Consider the following 14,253-nt stretch of genomic DNA (forward strand, 5'->3'; position numbering starts at 1 on the left):
AATAAAATAAAATAAAATTAGACTGCAAAAGTTTACATATCATCTAGCAATATACAGCTATCCGCTTTCTTTCAACTCCAGTGTAGCGGGAAGATTTTTCTCCACAATTCTTTGAAATGTGCAATACATTTAGAGTGAGCCTCCCTTCACATTTCAACCATGCAATAAGGAGAAGGGTACAATTTCAGGTCCTAATTCAGTGGCTGCTGGCATACACCCCAGCCTATGCAGATGAGGTATTGCACCTATGTAAAACTGGGACACATAGCAGCAAAGTATTCGGTTTGTGGAGCCTGGAAATGTAATGGTCATTTACAGAGAGGGATGCCTGGCGGAGCAGACGTATTGCTGCACTGGTGCCTAGCTTTACTTTAATGAGATTACTATGTGCAGAGAAAAGTCCAATTTAAAATGGTGCTAACCATATATTGTCCAGACGTTCATGCTAGATTCCTTTATACACTACGGAAATAAAAATCAAATGAATAAATCAACTTCCCCGAGAGCCAATAACATATTGCCACGTTGAGTAATACAGCCACGTCACATTAATTTTTTATGAAGACTGAAAAGAAAAAGAAAAAAAAACTAAATAATTGCATAATATGCACCAGTGTCGTATGTATATCCACGAGTCCAAGAAGCAGCTATTACCAGAAAAATACTTTGTGGGAAGCAAAGAAATCAGTTGAAAGCACAGTCTAAAATAATAATTATAATAACGATAAAAAGTTAACATTTCAACCTAATAACTACAGATTGAAAGCGCATAATCAAAAGCATTATGAATACTTCATTTATCACACATAAAATATTAGCTTATATGTAGGCGAAATTAACAAAAGAAATAAAAAAAATAAAAACTTAAGAGCTAAAACATCTCATCTAATCTACTAAAGAATAAAACGCAGCAAACAGTGGATAATGTAATTGCAGTCCACAGCTATCCGTCTTCAGCAGAAGAGAGGCCCGACTCGCTGGCAACGCAGTTTCTATGCTCCGGGACGATGCACGAGAATGCTACAAAACATGTGATCCACAAAACCACAGAATGAATTAACACTGAACAAGCTTAATGTGACTACAACAATGCAGTCGTTAAGGAAGAGAGCCCCTTTTCCTCCAAGCGTGCTTCTAGCAAATCTTGCTGTATAACAGTCAAGTAAAAAAAAAAAAAACTAAAAAAACTAAAATAAAATAAAAGCTTCCAGATTCTGAATTATAGGTAGGAGTACTGGTTCATGTTTGCTGGACTTAAAGGATATCCAGTGTAGAGTGCAGAACCCCTAGAGGCATTGATATATGACTGGGTTGCAAATTGGTGCGGATACTGTGCGGGAGCCACATTGGCAGAGGTCAGCAAGCTAGGTCCCACGCTGACTGGAACCTGATGAACCAGAGTACTGGGATGGGTGGCATATGTCGTGTGCCTTGAGGAGCCCTGAGGGGAAAACAGATGAGCTATTGACGTGGTGGACCCCAGGGATGCAGCAGTGGTGGGAGCGTACGTGTACATATGAGGCTGGCTTGTTAGGTGGCTGGTGGCAGACGCAGCTGCAGCAAGGTGAGGGTGCACAGAAGAGTGCAATGGACTACTGTGCTGGAAAGTGAAGGGTGCCTGAGAAATCGATGGGAGAGGAGCAACATAGGCTTGTTGTCTGCGAGGAGGAGGATTTATACTTCTTTCTTGGGATGCCATGGAAGCTGGCTGCTGGTTCTGAAATATTAAAGCAGAGAAATGAGTTGTCACAGTTTGGATCACCTCCACCCCCTTCTGTGCAGAAGAGATTCCTCTTTTACAAATTAGGCAGGAAGAGAAAAAAGGCCAACATTCAAAGTGTTAACAAGGCAGGTAAAGGTCTACAATTAGTTTCTTTCCTTACAAAGTTTACTGTAGAATTCCTTAAATGCAGCATAAAAACCCTGGGCTGGAGTTTAGTGAACCTCCAAGAAGTCAAAATAAATCTTACTTTATAGGAAAAGGGCAGCATAAACCAGTAACAGAGACCCCAATTAGAATCCTGGATCCCAGGATTGTATTCTTAAAATCCCCATTGACCAGCTCCAGTTTGAGCTAAGTGCTGGCGTCTGCTCAATACAGGGCACAAGCTCTGGAGATCCTTGTGGCCAAGAATAGCCCTTTCTATTGACAGGAGTGAGAAAAGCATAGAGTGCACACGGAAGGTATCTGTACTTTGTGGACCGAAATACGAACACAGCCACGTGCAAGTCTAAGGGAATTTCAGTATAATTAAATCACGTGGCCTAGAGAAACTCGTTATTCGTTAAAGAGCCGCCCAGTTTGCTCCTAAACTCAATGCGAACACACCTACTGTTTAAAACATTGTAAGCTATGAGCTGTGTGTAATGGATGAAGAAAGCAGCTACCTACCTGACTGAGATTGAGGGGCTGTACTCCATTCACCATGCGGTGGGAACGATAGCTTGTTTGGGAGATGCAACTACCAGATGATTGTCCACTAGAAGATGCAGAAGTCTTCAACTTGCCAGAGTTGCCTAGAATACCTGAAAAGAGAACATAATGTCAGACTGAGGGGCACAGTGCAGTGGCGGCAGCATAGATGGTCAGACAAAGTATTATAATAGAGTTGTGAATACACAATATATTATCCATGCATTCCCCAGGGGCATCTTTTCACGTAACACTATGCTGTGTCAATACTCTTATTCTTACTGGAAGTATATGAATGTACTGTCAACAATAAAGGTGCAGCTGGGTGTTAACAGTTGGGGGGTTCCTTTACAGCAGGCATCCTCAAACTGCAGCCCTCCAGCTGTTGTAAAACTACAACTCCCACCATGCCCCGCTGTAGGCTGATACCTGTAGGCTGTTCGGGCATGCTGGGAGTTGTAGTTTTGCAACAGCTTCGGGCATGGTGGGAGTTGTAGTTTTACAACAGCTGGAGGGCTGCAGTTTGAGGAGGCCTGCTTTACAGTCTGACACTATCCAGTCAGTGTTGCCAATGTTAGACTGTGGAGGGACACACCATATCTGCTAACACCCAGATTGCTGGCAATTTATTCATAAACTTCTAGGCTTGCAAAACAGAAGCATAAGAATACATACTGAAGAACTATGAAATGAGAAATGTAGGTAGCTACTACACCGACATGTGGACTAGGAGAGGTCCTCAGGTTCTTGTTTGCAGGAACAAACCAATGCACAGCAAAAACTGTCCATCCACCTAGGAAAGTGCAGAATTCTGGCAGTAAAAGGGTTAAAAGGAGTATATCAGCAAGTTTGACCCCCTTAAACCTTCTGACACAACAACCTATGCAATGGGGAGAGCAATGCGCACACAGCTATGTGCATGAGCAAGAAATTAGAGGTTCAATAGTTCTGGTGCTGGGACCAGTGTCCAGAGGGCAGTGTTCAGGGCTCTCCCCAGTCACTCATCAGATCAGGAGTCAGCTGGAGCAGTCACTTGTTGCTTACATAGCTCAGTCAGCAGATTTGACCACCTCACTACATGAAAGGAATGAAAATGGTAACCCACCTGACAAGTGATTGTCCAGGTTACAATCGTGAGGCTGCATCTTTAACGGGGGAACAATAATGGTACGGGAACTTAAACTCTGTGCATGAGGTCCTCTGCCACCTGGAACTTCGAAAACACTGTGTACTCCATTAAGAGAAGAAAGCTGGTCCGCCAGGTATGGGCTACTGACAGAGGAGTCAGAATCCGGAGAGTCGTTGACTGTTACATAGCTGATCACGTTAGACCGCATCTTCAAACCAGAGCTTAAAAAAAAAAAAAAAAAAAAAATTATCTATACAAACATCAGGTAACTATAAGATATTGTGCATCATAAGGATAGGAGCTAAATGTATAACTGATGGGGATTCGACTGCTGGGACACCGACCACTCATAAAAACTGAGATTCCCAATGGAGCTGTAGTGTGAATATGTGACCACCACTCTATTCACTTCTGTGGGACTGATGAAGATAGGTGACTATTGTACTTAGCAGTCCCACTGAAGTGAATGGAGTGCTGGTCACGCAATCGCACCACCGCTCCATTCATACAAGGGACTTGTTGTCCCCTGTTCTTGTGACAGGTGTGGACCCCCAAGTGATTAGGAGGTAATAGAACCCCTACCAGGCTTACCTTACTGGCTTGTACTTGCTGTCCTCTTCCTCATCGGTATCACTGCGGATGGTAATAACACTCACAGGTGGGCTGGGAGTATCAGGGATTACTATGGGCTGTCGCTGTTCTTGGATTGGGAGAAGATGGTTGTAGGATGTGGAGGCATGGAGAGGGCTACTTCCAACAAGTGAATACACCTGGGATGGGATGATGTCCAACGCAGACAAGGTCCTGTAAAGGATGGACAGTTATCAGATAACACCTCAGTAGCACAGAAAGTGTCCCTAAATCTACCTTCTCAATATAGATGCCGCCATGTACTGTATGTATTAGAGGACAGTTGTAAGTTAGCTTTGTTACTCGAGAGGCACCAGGTCTCATATGGTCCCTCATCTTAGTGAAGTTCTGGTGGTGCCCATTACTTCATGGATTCTAGAGCAAGGATTATCAGACCACATTTCATGATTTCTACGTGAGGAGGCACTAACCGGTCAGTCTGTAGATTTAATTAAAAAAATTGGGCCTGTGAAAAATGAGAACTGGAATTTGAGTAGTTGGTATGACTGACTATTCCACTTCTCCTTCCACCTTTTTGTGACAGGAATGAGGGTGACAGCTGAAGACTTCATTTTCCCTGTTAGGCTTTTTTTTGGTTGTAGTCAGGTGGGATAGTGGAAAACACATTTCTGCCTAAAGACAGGTCTGCATCCCAACGATGGACACACAGATTATGCCACGGCAGAGAATGATCAGTTGTTTTGTCAGAATTGTTCTTTTAAACAGTCTAGAAAACAGCTGTCAGAAATCCACAAGGTAAAAATGAGTTCCCGAATCAGGGGCATCCATATGATTATGGGGCCCAGACAAGCTTGGCCGTTTGGCCGCTCACTACTACTGCAATGAAATGTCATATTCCTGTAGGAAAGCTAAAACTGCACGGAATGGGCAGATACCAGCTAGACCGCACTGATGGTGTAGATTGTAGAAATTGGTAGAATTTTCTGGGGGCATTTTTTGCCTTTTACCATGCTGCTGTTTTTGCCAATAACCTGATGTTTTCTGACCTAGTACATAAAGTATATAAAAAACACAATGACAGCAGGCGTCTAATAAAGCAGCCCTTACTTGGCATTATTCTGTGCTTGCTGCGGCTTGTTTTTCTTTGCCGACATGTTTCCATTTTGCTGCTGTCGAACAACATGAGCAACCCCAACGTTTAGAGGCTGAGCGGCAGCTAAGGTCACGTGGTTGGCAAGTAATGACGGCTGCTGCATCAGGGCGCTATACTGGTTTCCATGGGAATGTGCATTTCTAATATAGGAGAGACAAGCACACTAAGCATATCAACCTCTTTGCTTTCTAATGCATGAGACATTTTAGGATACAAGATATAGGCCGACATCTTGACCTATTCAAAAGGTTGTCCACCTAACCATGGAGGCCTATACACGGCATAGTATGCTTTACTGATACTGACCTACCACATAAGCCTGTTGGATATGGAAGTAAACCTGGACAACTTATAAGGGCTCGGTTTACAAGACAAATGTGATGCACATTCAGAATACGCATCAGGAAGATCTTTCTGCAGACAGCCTGAACATAAAATTCCTGACTGTATAACTGTATGAGGGGAGACTAAAAAGGTAAATAACCACAGGGATGGCCCTCGTCGTTCTTTAAGGCAGTTTGGGGTACTTCTGAAAGTAGGGCCTAGCCGGTAAGCACAAGTTACTTATTGCGACTAGTCTATATATCTGAAAGTGGTAGGTTTTTCATAGCGTAAAACAATGTGTCATAAAATAGGATCATCATAAAATCATCATAACATCCAGAAGGTGGAGGATGTAGATAAAGAAACAATAATGGGAAATGGACCCAGAAATGGGCTCACTTCACCAGGGAGGTGTTTTGTCTTGAGCTTTATCCCACAAAACACCTCCCTGGTGAAGGGAGTCCCTTTCTGGGTCTATTTCGCATTATTGTTTCTTTATATCCTTCAGCTTCTGGATGTTATGATGATCCTATTATTTTATGACACATTGTTTTACACTATGAAAAACATACCACTTGCCGATATATAGACTGGTCAAAATAAGTAACTGGCGCTTACCGGCTAGGCCCTACATCATTTTCATAAGTACCCCAAACTGCCTTAAAGAACGACTAGGACGCCATCCCTGTGGTTATTTACCTTTTTATTCTTCTCCTCTCTCTATGTAACGGTTATCCGTACATATATAACCACCTTTGGCAGCCTTCCCTTATCTCGATCCTTTCTCCTAGTCCGTCCTTTGGCGCCCTGCAGTTATTCCTTGATCCCTCTGGAGTCCCACCCAGGGGTTTCTTTGATTAACACTCTCTTTTTGATTTTTCTCCTTATCCCTGTATAACCGTGTGCCATTTAGTAGCATACATACATCGCCTGCCTACTGTATAGAGAAAAATAAGAAATGTGATCTGCACTGCAATATTTAACATCAAGTAGTCATTGGTTTTGATCTACTATGAAGGCTCAGCAGGCTACAAAAAGCCGTACATGACTAGCAAAGCTTCCCAAACATTGGAAAACATCTAGCGTACTGACCTCATAAGGGCCCAGTCACATGGTCAGGAATAAACGTTCAATCCCGATCATTGCCAGCTTGCATTTACATTAGCGATCTTCACTGTTGAATGGCAATGAACGATCCCAACTATGATTGTTTGCCCCCATACAGTTCCTTTAAGCAAAGGAACTTTATGGCGCATCAAGATGGCTTTTTTGGGCATTATCGATTAGATACCAAACAGGCGTCGGCATTCTGCTCATCAGGCCAGTAATCGGTTCATACAAAAGTTTTTTCCCTCAGTTGTCCTGCTCGTGTGCCCATGTAGACAAGCCCTAACACAATTTTAAATTTGATTTAGAGAGACCGTAAAAAGTCATCAGGAACCTTACCTCCAGTCCGTGAGCTGCTGGTTACTTCCGATGGTTTCAGGGATCACGGTTGTTGGCTGAACAGAATTGTGAAGGGCGACACCGGGAAGTTGCTGCCATGTGGATGGCAGCAAGATTTGCTGTGTCCCACCAGGCCATGCCTGCTGGAAAACACAAAGGGGGGAGAAAAATACTTTTTTTTAGTTCACTTCAAAACGAAACAGGAGACTTTATTGTCTTTAAGACCCAGGATCATCATCTTGCAGAGAAAACGCTGGAGAAGAGTAACCAAGCAAATCTGGGCTGTGCTGCAGAGCAAGGTGTGTGACCAACCCATGTACTATGAAACGCAACACATCTGACACCAAGTAAAACAAAAACCCTTCCTAAGGAACTGGCTGGAAGTATCTGAAAAGCTATAACATTAGCTAGGAGGTGAGGCTGCAAATGAATGAGGCCTTGAACGACATCCAAGCTCTTGGCAAAGGGCGCTCATGCACTACAATAATACTGCCAGAGAAGAAGGCTAACACCTTGCTAATGCAACATGACTGATGACTTGAAGGAGTGCCTGGAAAAACACAACTATTTATGGAGCCCTACAATTATACATTTGGTGTTGCTGTGACCTCGCTGTCAGGGATACAATGCACTACCAAGAAACCAGTCTTCTCATATGACATCACTGCGCCTTCATTTATCTCCGAGACAGACTAAACTAGAGAATACCTCCGTATTAGCACTGGCCACTACATTTCCAGGCTAAATCAATGGTCCCTAACTTAACGTATTTTTGCAAGAGCAGGAGGACATGCTAGAAGTTCTAATTTTGCAAAAATTGCATAATACGTAAAAAAACAAATATATGCACATTAATTATATGCATCATATTTTCTGTAAGGAATACACTTGGCTGCGTTTTAATCCGTGTTGGTAAATGACATGATGAAATTCTGGAGCATTGCTCTCATAACTGTGCCGTTCCTCTGTGATGACTCCTGACAATGAATTAACAACTGGGTGTTAATCACTCCCCTTGTGAAAGGGGTGCATCCCTACAGCTTCTGACTGTTAGCACTGATTTGTCAACACGTATGGGCACACCGCCAACCTGTAACATCCATTTGTCAATTTATTCATTCATTTGGAGCTGGAGTAACTAGTACAACACAAAGTTGATCCAGATAACTAAAACACACCAGGAGAGCCGACAGATGTATATATGCCTCTATAGGGTAAATGATAGGAGTCGTCCTGATGAAGCAATCCTTTTAATCATTGTCAATGTCCACATTGAACACATTAATCTTTAGGTTTACAGCCAGGGAAGGTAATTGGAAGACTAATGAAGATAGGTGGGGAACCAGAAAGCGTCAGCGGGGAGCAGGCGAGTATGGATTTTTCCAGAGCTATTCCAAGCTAGGGAGTAAAACCCAAAAATTGGACAATCCCTTTAAGTGACCAGGGTGATGATCAAAGATTTCTAAGCATAATTATTTTCACGCAGACGAGACCAGCGGTTCTAAAATGACATCTAAAATATTCCATTTTGGTTGGCACAAAACCATGTAGTGCAGCACATCTCACAGAACATGAGCAGGACTCGCAAAGCACTTCTGCAAGTGACATATCCCCAGTCTTACAATGCACCGGTCCTGGCATCATACTTAAAAACACTATAAAATAGAACAAAAAAATTAACTAAAAACCCCAAAAAGGAGAAAATCAAGTTGAATAAAAAAATATGTTAAATCACACCATGCTTCTTTCCAATAAGCCAACACCTGCACAAGACAAAGCGTAAAGTTTAATACAGAGCAAGAACTAACATCCCAGATGTGATGTAGAGATCTGGCGCTCCAAGCGACGAACTGCTTTTGACAAAGGAAGGACAAAATATGCAAAGCTCTGCAATGGAGTAATGCAAACTTAGGCAAAGCGGTAAAAAAAAAAGAAAGGCAACCGAATCCACTGGCAAGCTGGCTGGTAAACTAAAGGTGAGCTACCATTAGATTACTAGAGAGAAAGAAAATCTTTGGCATGAGTAGTGACGAATGTGCGGGGGTTAATTAGCGCAAATGTGGTGCTGGATGTCTAATCTAGCACCCTCTGCAAAGGCAACAATCCTCACGTTTAAAGGGATTTTTCGGGTTCAGGATACAGATTCCCTATCCCCAGCATAAGGTAGCGACCATATCTGAATTTTGGTCCTTAAATCATGGATTCACATAAGGTTACCTTCCATGCGCATTCCACATTTTTCTCATTTCAACAGAAATGCCTATTCTCGTTTGCAAAACGGACCAGAATAGGACATGGTCTACAATATTTTTTTTTTGCATTTTGTTTTTTCTGGATGCCGCATCAGGAACAGTTACACCAGACATATCAGAATTTTGTACAGAAGAAGACGCACACATTCTTCATGTAGTAACAGCCTGATGACAACGTCCTCTCCTTCCATTTTTTTATGAGGGCATAAGAAGAATCTGACTTATGGAATTTAAACACCATGAAGTCTCTTCTATTTTGCCATGAAGTATTAAAGGACGCTATGGATTAGTCAAGCAGCACTTGACCAGGTCCTACTTCATTAAGAAATTCTGACTCAATGTGAGGAATTAGATCCATACTGAATGTCACCAGTAGATACAGTGTGCAGTAATGCCATGTCATCTGCCTCACCTCCGAGGTCAGTTTTGTTGGTGGAGTCATGAAGTGCTCATCCAAAATAATTGCTCTCTCAGAACCTAAGTCTAGCTCACCTTTAAGTTCAAACAAGAATCTGTGGAAAAGCAATATCATTGAGGGTACAGAACAAGCTCTCTCATTGATTGGGTTAATGGCTGCATAAAGTTTTTGGGGTATGTTGGTTAAGGTACTGCTGAAGCCACTGAACTCCAGAGGGTTGAGAAGCCTTCAGTGTTGTAGGAGCCAGCAACACGTGGTTCTTCAAGTCATTCGCAAGGTTAATTTCAAAACAAGCAAGTAAATAAAAAAAAGCAACCAGAATTTCACTTCTGCATGCAAAGAAGCGACTTCCATCAGCGTAGAGGTACGGAGATATCTGCAATACTCTAACATGAGGGACCTGAGCCGGCATCTGCCATTCTGGTTATGCTGAAAGGGCTGGGGGGCCTTAAGAGATGTCTTACAGGTTAACAGGGTTGTTCAGCCACTCTCCCCTGATCGATCCGATATCAGGCATGAAGAGACCCTTCTGCATGCCATGCAGGACAATTGCCAAGGAAACTGCCCCATATGAAGCAAGTATCATGCAAATGTCCTAGTATTTGTTGGGCATCAGATGATTACCTCAGTAACTGTCCTGCTCAGTTTGCAGCGGCGTCTTTTCACGCCCAGTGTCAGATCCATCAGGGCAGAGGGACTGGTTTATCCCTTTACCAACTCTACTCTCCTCAACTCAATTGTGCTTGGATTTTGATAAACCTCTTTAGTCAGAATAACCCATGGCTCCACGTGGTTCACCACCCTAGAAAGTATTATACTGGTCTCATTTCTCATGTGTCCTAAAACTAACCTAGGAATAACATATGGTCACTTGGTGCCTTCACATAAGGGAGAGACCCCTATTTATTGTGCATAGGCAGATAGGGAGAATCCCTCTAGGTGACTAAGGTGTTTTTAAGGGAAGGAAAAGGAAACTGTGCCACCATCTACTATAGCTTTAATTCATTCCAGCCTCAAGGTTCTGCTCCATTCAGACATATGCCTTTATACTTCAGTGACCATACAGCTGGAGTGTACATGGGGTATCAGTGTGGATGTCAGCTCATCAAAATCTTTCTGAACATCAACTACATTTAGAAACCTTCAGACAAAAGGCTTGGTAGTAAGAACGATTAAAAAGGGGAAAAGCTGCTTTGTAGGAAGAAAAACGCAATTTAGCCCCTCATTGGAACTGCTGCTTTAAAGAAAGCCAGGCTGAAACATAAGAGGCAGACAGCACCGTGGCAATCATTTGGAAAAGGAAATAAAACGGGGAAAAAAAATAAAAAAAATGAAGAAGACATTAAGAACGAGCCGCTTGCAAGAACACAGCCACAAGATGGAGCTCATGCTTCCATGCTCTTCGGAAACGGTCTACCAGAAGAGGAAAGGAAAACAGAAATACATATATGAAAAGGAGACTGTTAGTGGACACAATCAAGTGAAACAAAATTACCAGTACAGCAGCGGTCTGTTCTACTAACGCCGGCCGCCCGGCTGCGCAGTTCAGGGTAAAGGGTACCGCATACTGCGGCGTGATGGTTGCTACGTGTGGATGAAGAGTTGTTACCATTAGTGGGGTACAGCTTCCCTGAAACGTAGATTAGGAGGTGAGTGAAACAGTGTACTTACAGCAGGACATAGGCTTTAACAGTACCATGAGAACTGCCATGTGGAATGCTCCGTGTGTGGAAAAGTACGAAACAAGACTAATACACTCCAACCCATGGATCTTCTGCTATGCCTGTCCATGGCAATGTGCTATAATACAGCCCAATGCATACCCAATTGAAAAGGATATATGGGCGTCCCACTGTGGACCAGTCCCATGTCAAAGTACTAGGATACGTTAGTGCTTTATGATCTGTGGGGTCCGGTCTCTGAGGTCCCCACTGATCCTGATAATGAAGGGGGCGAAGCGCTGATTTATGGAAACTGCAGCAATGCTCCGTTCCAGGTCTTGCAGCCTGCGGTAGTGCCCTGCACAGTGGGTGACCGCGGGCACCACTGTGCACATAAACAGCGAAGGATCATGTTTATGGAAGTTAAGTCACCTCTTCGGACATGTCTGTTTTAGTAACTACTTACACCCCCCAAGGAGCATCTATTCCTATGACTATGTTGTGCCGTTCCTTTAATATTCCTGCTAGATTTTAGAAATGAATTACTGGCCGTTTGTAATGAAGGTCCAGATGGGTGTAACACTGGCAGCACATTTATAACTTCTAGCAGGAATAATAAAGGAATGCCATTTCATAGAGTCATAAGAATAGGTGCACCAGAACTGTTATTACAAGAGGGATGCAATTAGTGGCTAAAATGGGCCTGTCCGGAGAGGTTACAGGTCCCTTTAAATTATTATTTTCTTAAGGCAGTTAATTAGGAAGATGTAGAGGGACAAACCTTACTGACATGACTACAGTGTTTAGTAAGTAGTCACCACATTATCAGATTTTCCAAAAACCAATTGAGGTTATTGTTGGTATAAACTAATCACGAAAAGTGAAACCTTATAAAAAGTCCCAATAATAATAATCCTATAAATACAGCTATTGCGTCATGTGAAATATTATTGCACCTGCACACCTCAGAACTGATCCATCACAGTAATAACGGCTGAACACGGTGTAATTAACTCATACATAATCTTCTCAAAATCCTTAAATATCAAAATGATAGAGACATCTAAAACTAAACTAACAGTAATACAATACAAAGCATCTACACAATAGGGCCACACTTCTAGGAAACCAAAAATTTGAGTTCTTAGAGGTTGTCCAGCCCATTTTTTTTTTTTTTTTTTTTTTACCAAAAGCTTAGAGAGAGAGAGTAAATATATTGCCAATCCCCAGCTATTTTCTATGCTACCACTTTCTGGATCCCCCACTGGTCTCCATATATATGCCTGAATGGCCTCTTGAACATGACTATGTATTTTGTGGTCTGGTAACAGCAGATCCAGAAGATACGGATACCATCTGTGCTGCATCCACATTTTTTGAGAACCCAATGCCCTCAATGAGTCTGTGGTTTGCATTTTGTGGCCAAGTATAGGACATGTTCAAACTTTTTGCGGAACATCCATGTGCTTTCAGCATCCATTTGTCCGTTCTGCAAAAAAGAGAAAATATGTCCACCCAAATAAAATAAAAATAAAAACTGACCACATCTGTATTTCTGTATTTCACGGATTTGCGGACTGTAAAATGAACACAGTCATGTGCATGAGGCCTTATGACAAGAAAATGTCACCGCTGGAGTCATTCACTGGCTACGGCTAGGTGATCGCTGCATCCACTAGGGGGCGAGAAAAGCTTGCGTGAAATGGAAATGCTCGTTAGGGTTTAGAGATGGGTGTTTTCTGTAGTCAACATGGCTATCGATGGTCAGTATATGATGAATAGTTTCTTGGTTGTGCAATGATTACATATTCTACTTTGAGATTTGGATCCTGCCAGCATATGATACAGGGACATAATGTGACATTGTTATGGTCTCAATTATTAGCTAGAAAAAGTGTCAACTGCCTTGGGAGGGTTGTGGATTTTTAATACGAAGAGCAGGGATGAGGTTTTGTTACCTTCAATCTTTCTGGGGGTCATCATATTTAATAAAGCTATACAAAAAGAAAAATTAAATTAAGAATCCGATTTAAAAATAAGCAACTAGGTCCTAACCTTCACCAAACTCTTGGTGAATGTTCGTGAAAACTCAAGTGCAAGATGAATGGACGGTCACAAAAGTTCCCTTACTTCACTTGCACAGATACAAGAAAGTCTTCCATTTCTGCATGTGATCCACTAGGGCAGGGATGGCCAACCTGCTGTAAAACTACAATTCCCACCATGCCCTTCTGTAAGCTAATAGCTGTAGACTGCCTGGCATGCTGGGAGTTGTAGTTTTGCAACAGTTGGGGCGCCGCAGGTTGGCCATCCCTGGACTAGGCGAGGGACCACTGGAGGTGCACAATTTGTGTCTGAAGTGGAGAATTAAAAGAGAGGAATTCTTCCACCTTCTGAAATTTCCTATTTGTTCATCAAGACCTAAACACTTCATAAAAGTCTCAAGCTCATAGGCCAATAATTGAGAAACTGGCAAAATATTTTACCATGCAAAATTAATAATGAAAATCTGACTGCTGTACTAGATTATGAATGGGCCTATATGATTTCAGTAAGCCTATACAGTCCCTACGCTCCTTAAAGTCTGACAAAAAAGATGACTGAAAAGCTAACGATTAGGAGCCGCCATCAGATTCAGAAATATCTGATAGAAAAAAGAAATTGTGAAACATGATTTTTTTTTTTTCTGACAAATTGCTGGACACCTCGTTGGATCCTGAAGGCAACGGGATCCATCAAGAACCATTGGAGTCAGTTGTCTGATGGATGCAACACTGCAAATATGAACAGAACCTTATTTCTATATAGTTAATATTTCAGCAAATATCTAAAGTGAACTGAATACATGAATTTATGGTAAGAAGTT

General features: G+C 42.3%; 1 protein-coding gene across 6 annotated transcripts in view; it reads right to left on the minus strand.

Moving 5' to 3' along the window:
* Positions 1–501: 501 nt before the first annotated feature.
* HIPK1 (homeodomain interacting protein kinase 1) overlaps positions 502–14,253 on the minus strand; it is a 71,366-nt gene continuing 57,614 nt past the window's right edge. For 3 of the 6 annotated variants that reach the window (XM_044283466.1, XM_044283464.1, XM_044283469.1), the window contains 7 exons: positions 11,222–11,356; positions 7,057–7,199; positions 5,241–5,426; positions 4,134–4,346; positions 3,519–3,763; positions 2,393–2,526; positions 502–1,717 (listed from right to left, as the gene is read on the minus strand). In XM_044283466.1, the coding sequence (XP_044139401.1) occupies positions 1,220–1,717; positions 2,393–2,526; positions 3,519–3,763; positions 4,134–4,346; positions 5,241–5,426; positions 7,057–7,199; positions 11,222–11,356 (1,554 nt within the window). In that variant the 3' untranslated portion in view covers positions 502–1,219. The remainder of the gene's footprint in view (positions 1,718–2,392; positions 2,527–3,518; positions 3,764–4,133; positions 4,347–5,240; positions 5,427–7,056; positions 7,200–11,221; positions 11,357–14,253) is intronic. The other 3 variants (XM_044283465.1, XM_044283468.1, XM_044283467.1) reach the window with 3 other exon arrangements.

Source organism: Bufo gargarizans, chromosome 3, assembly GCF_014858855.1.
Source record: "Bufo gargarizans isolate SCDJY-AF-19 chromosome 3, ASM1485885v1, whole genome shotgun sequence".
NCBI classification, from domain to species: Eukaryota; Metazoa; Chordata; class Amphibia; order Anura; family Bufonidae; genus Bufo; species Bufo gargarizans.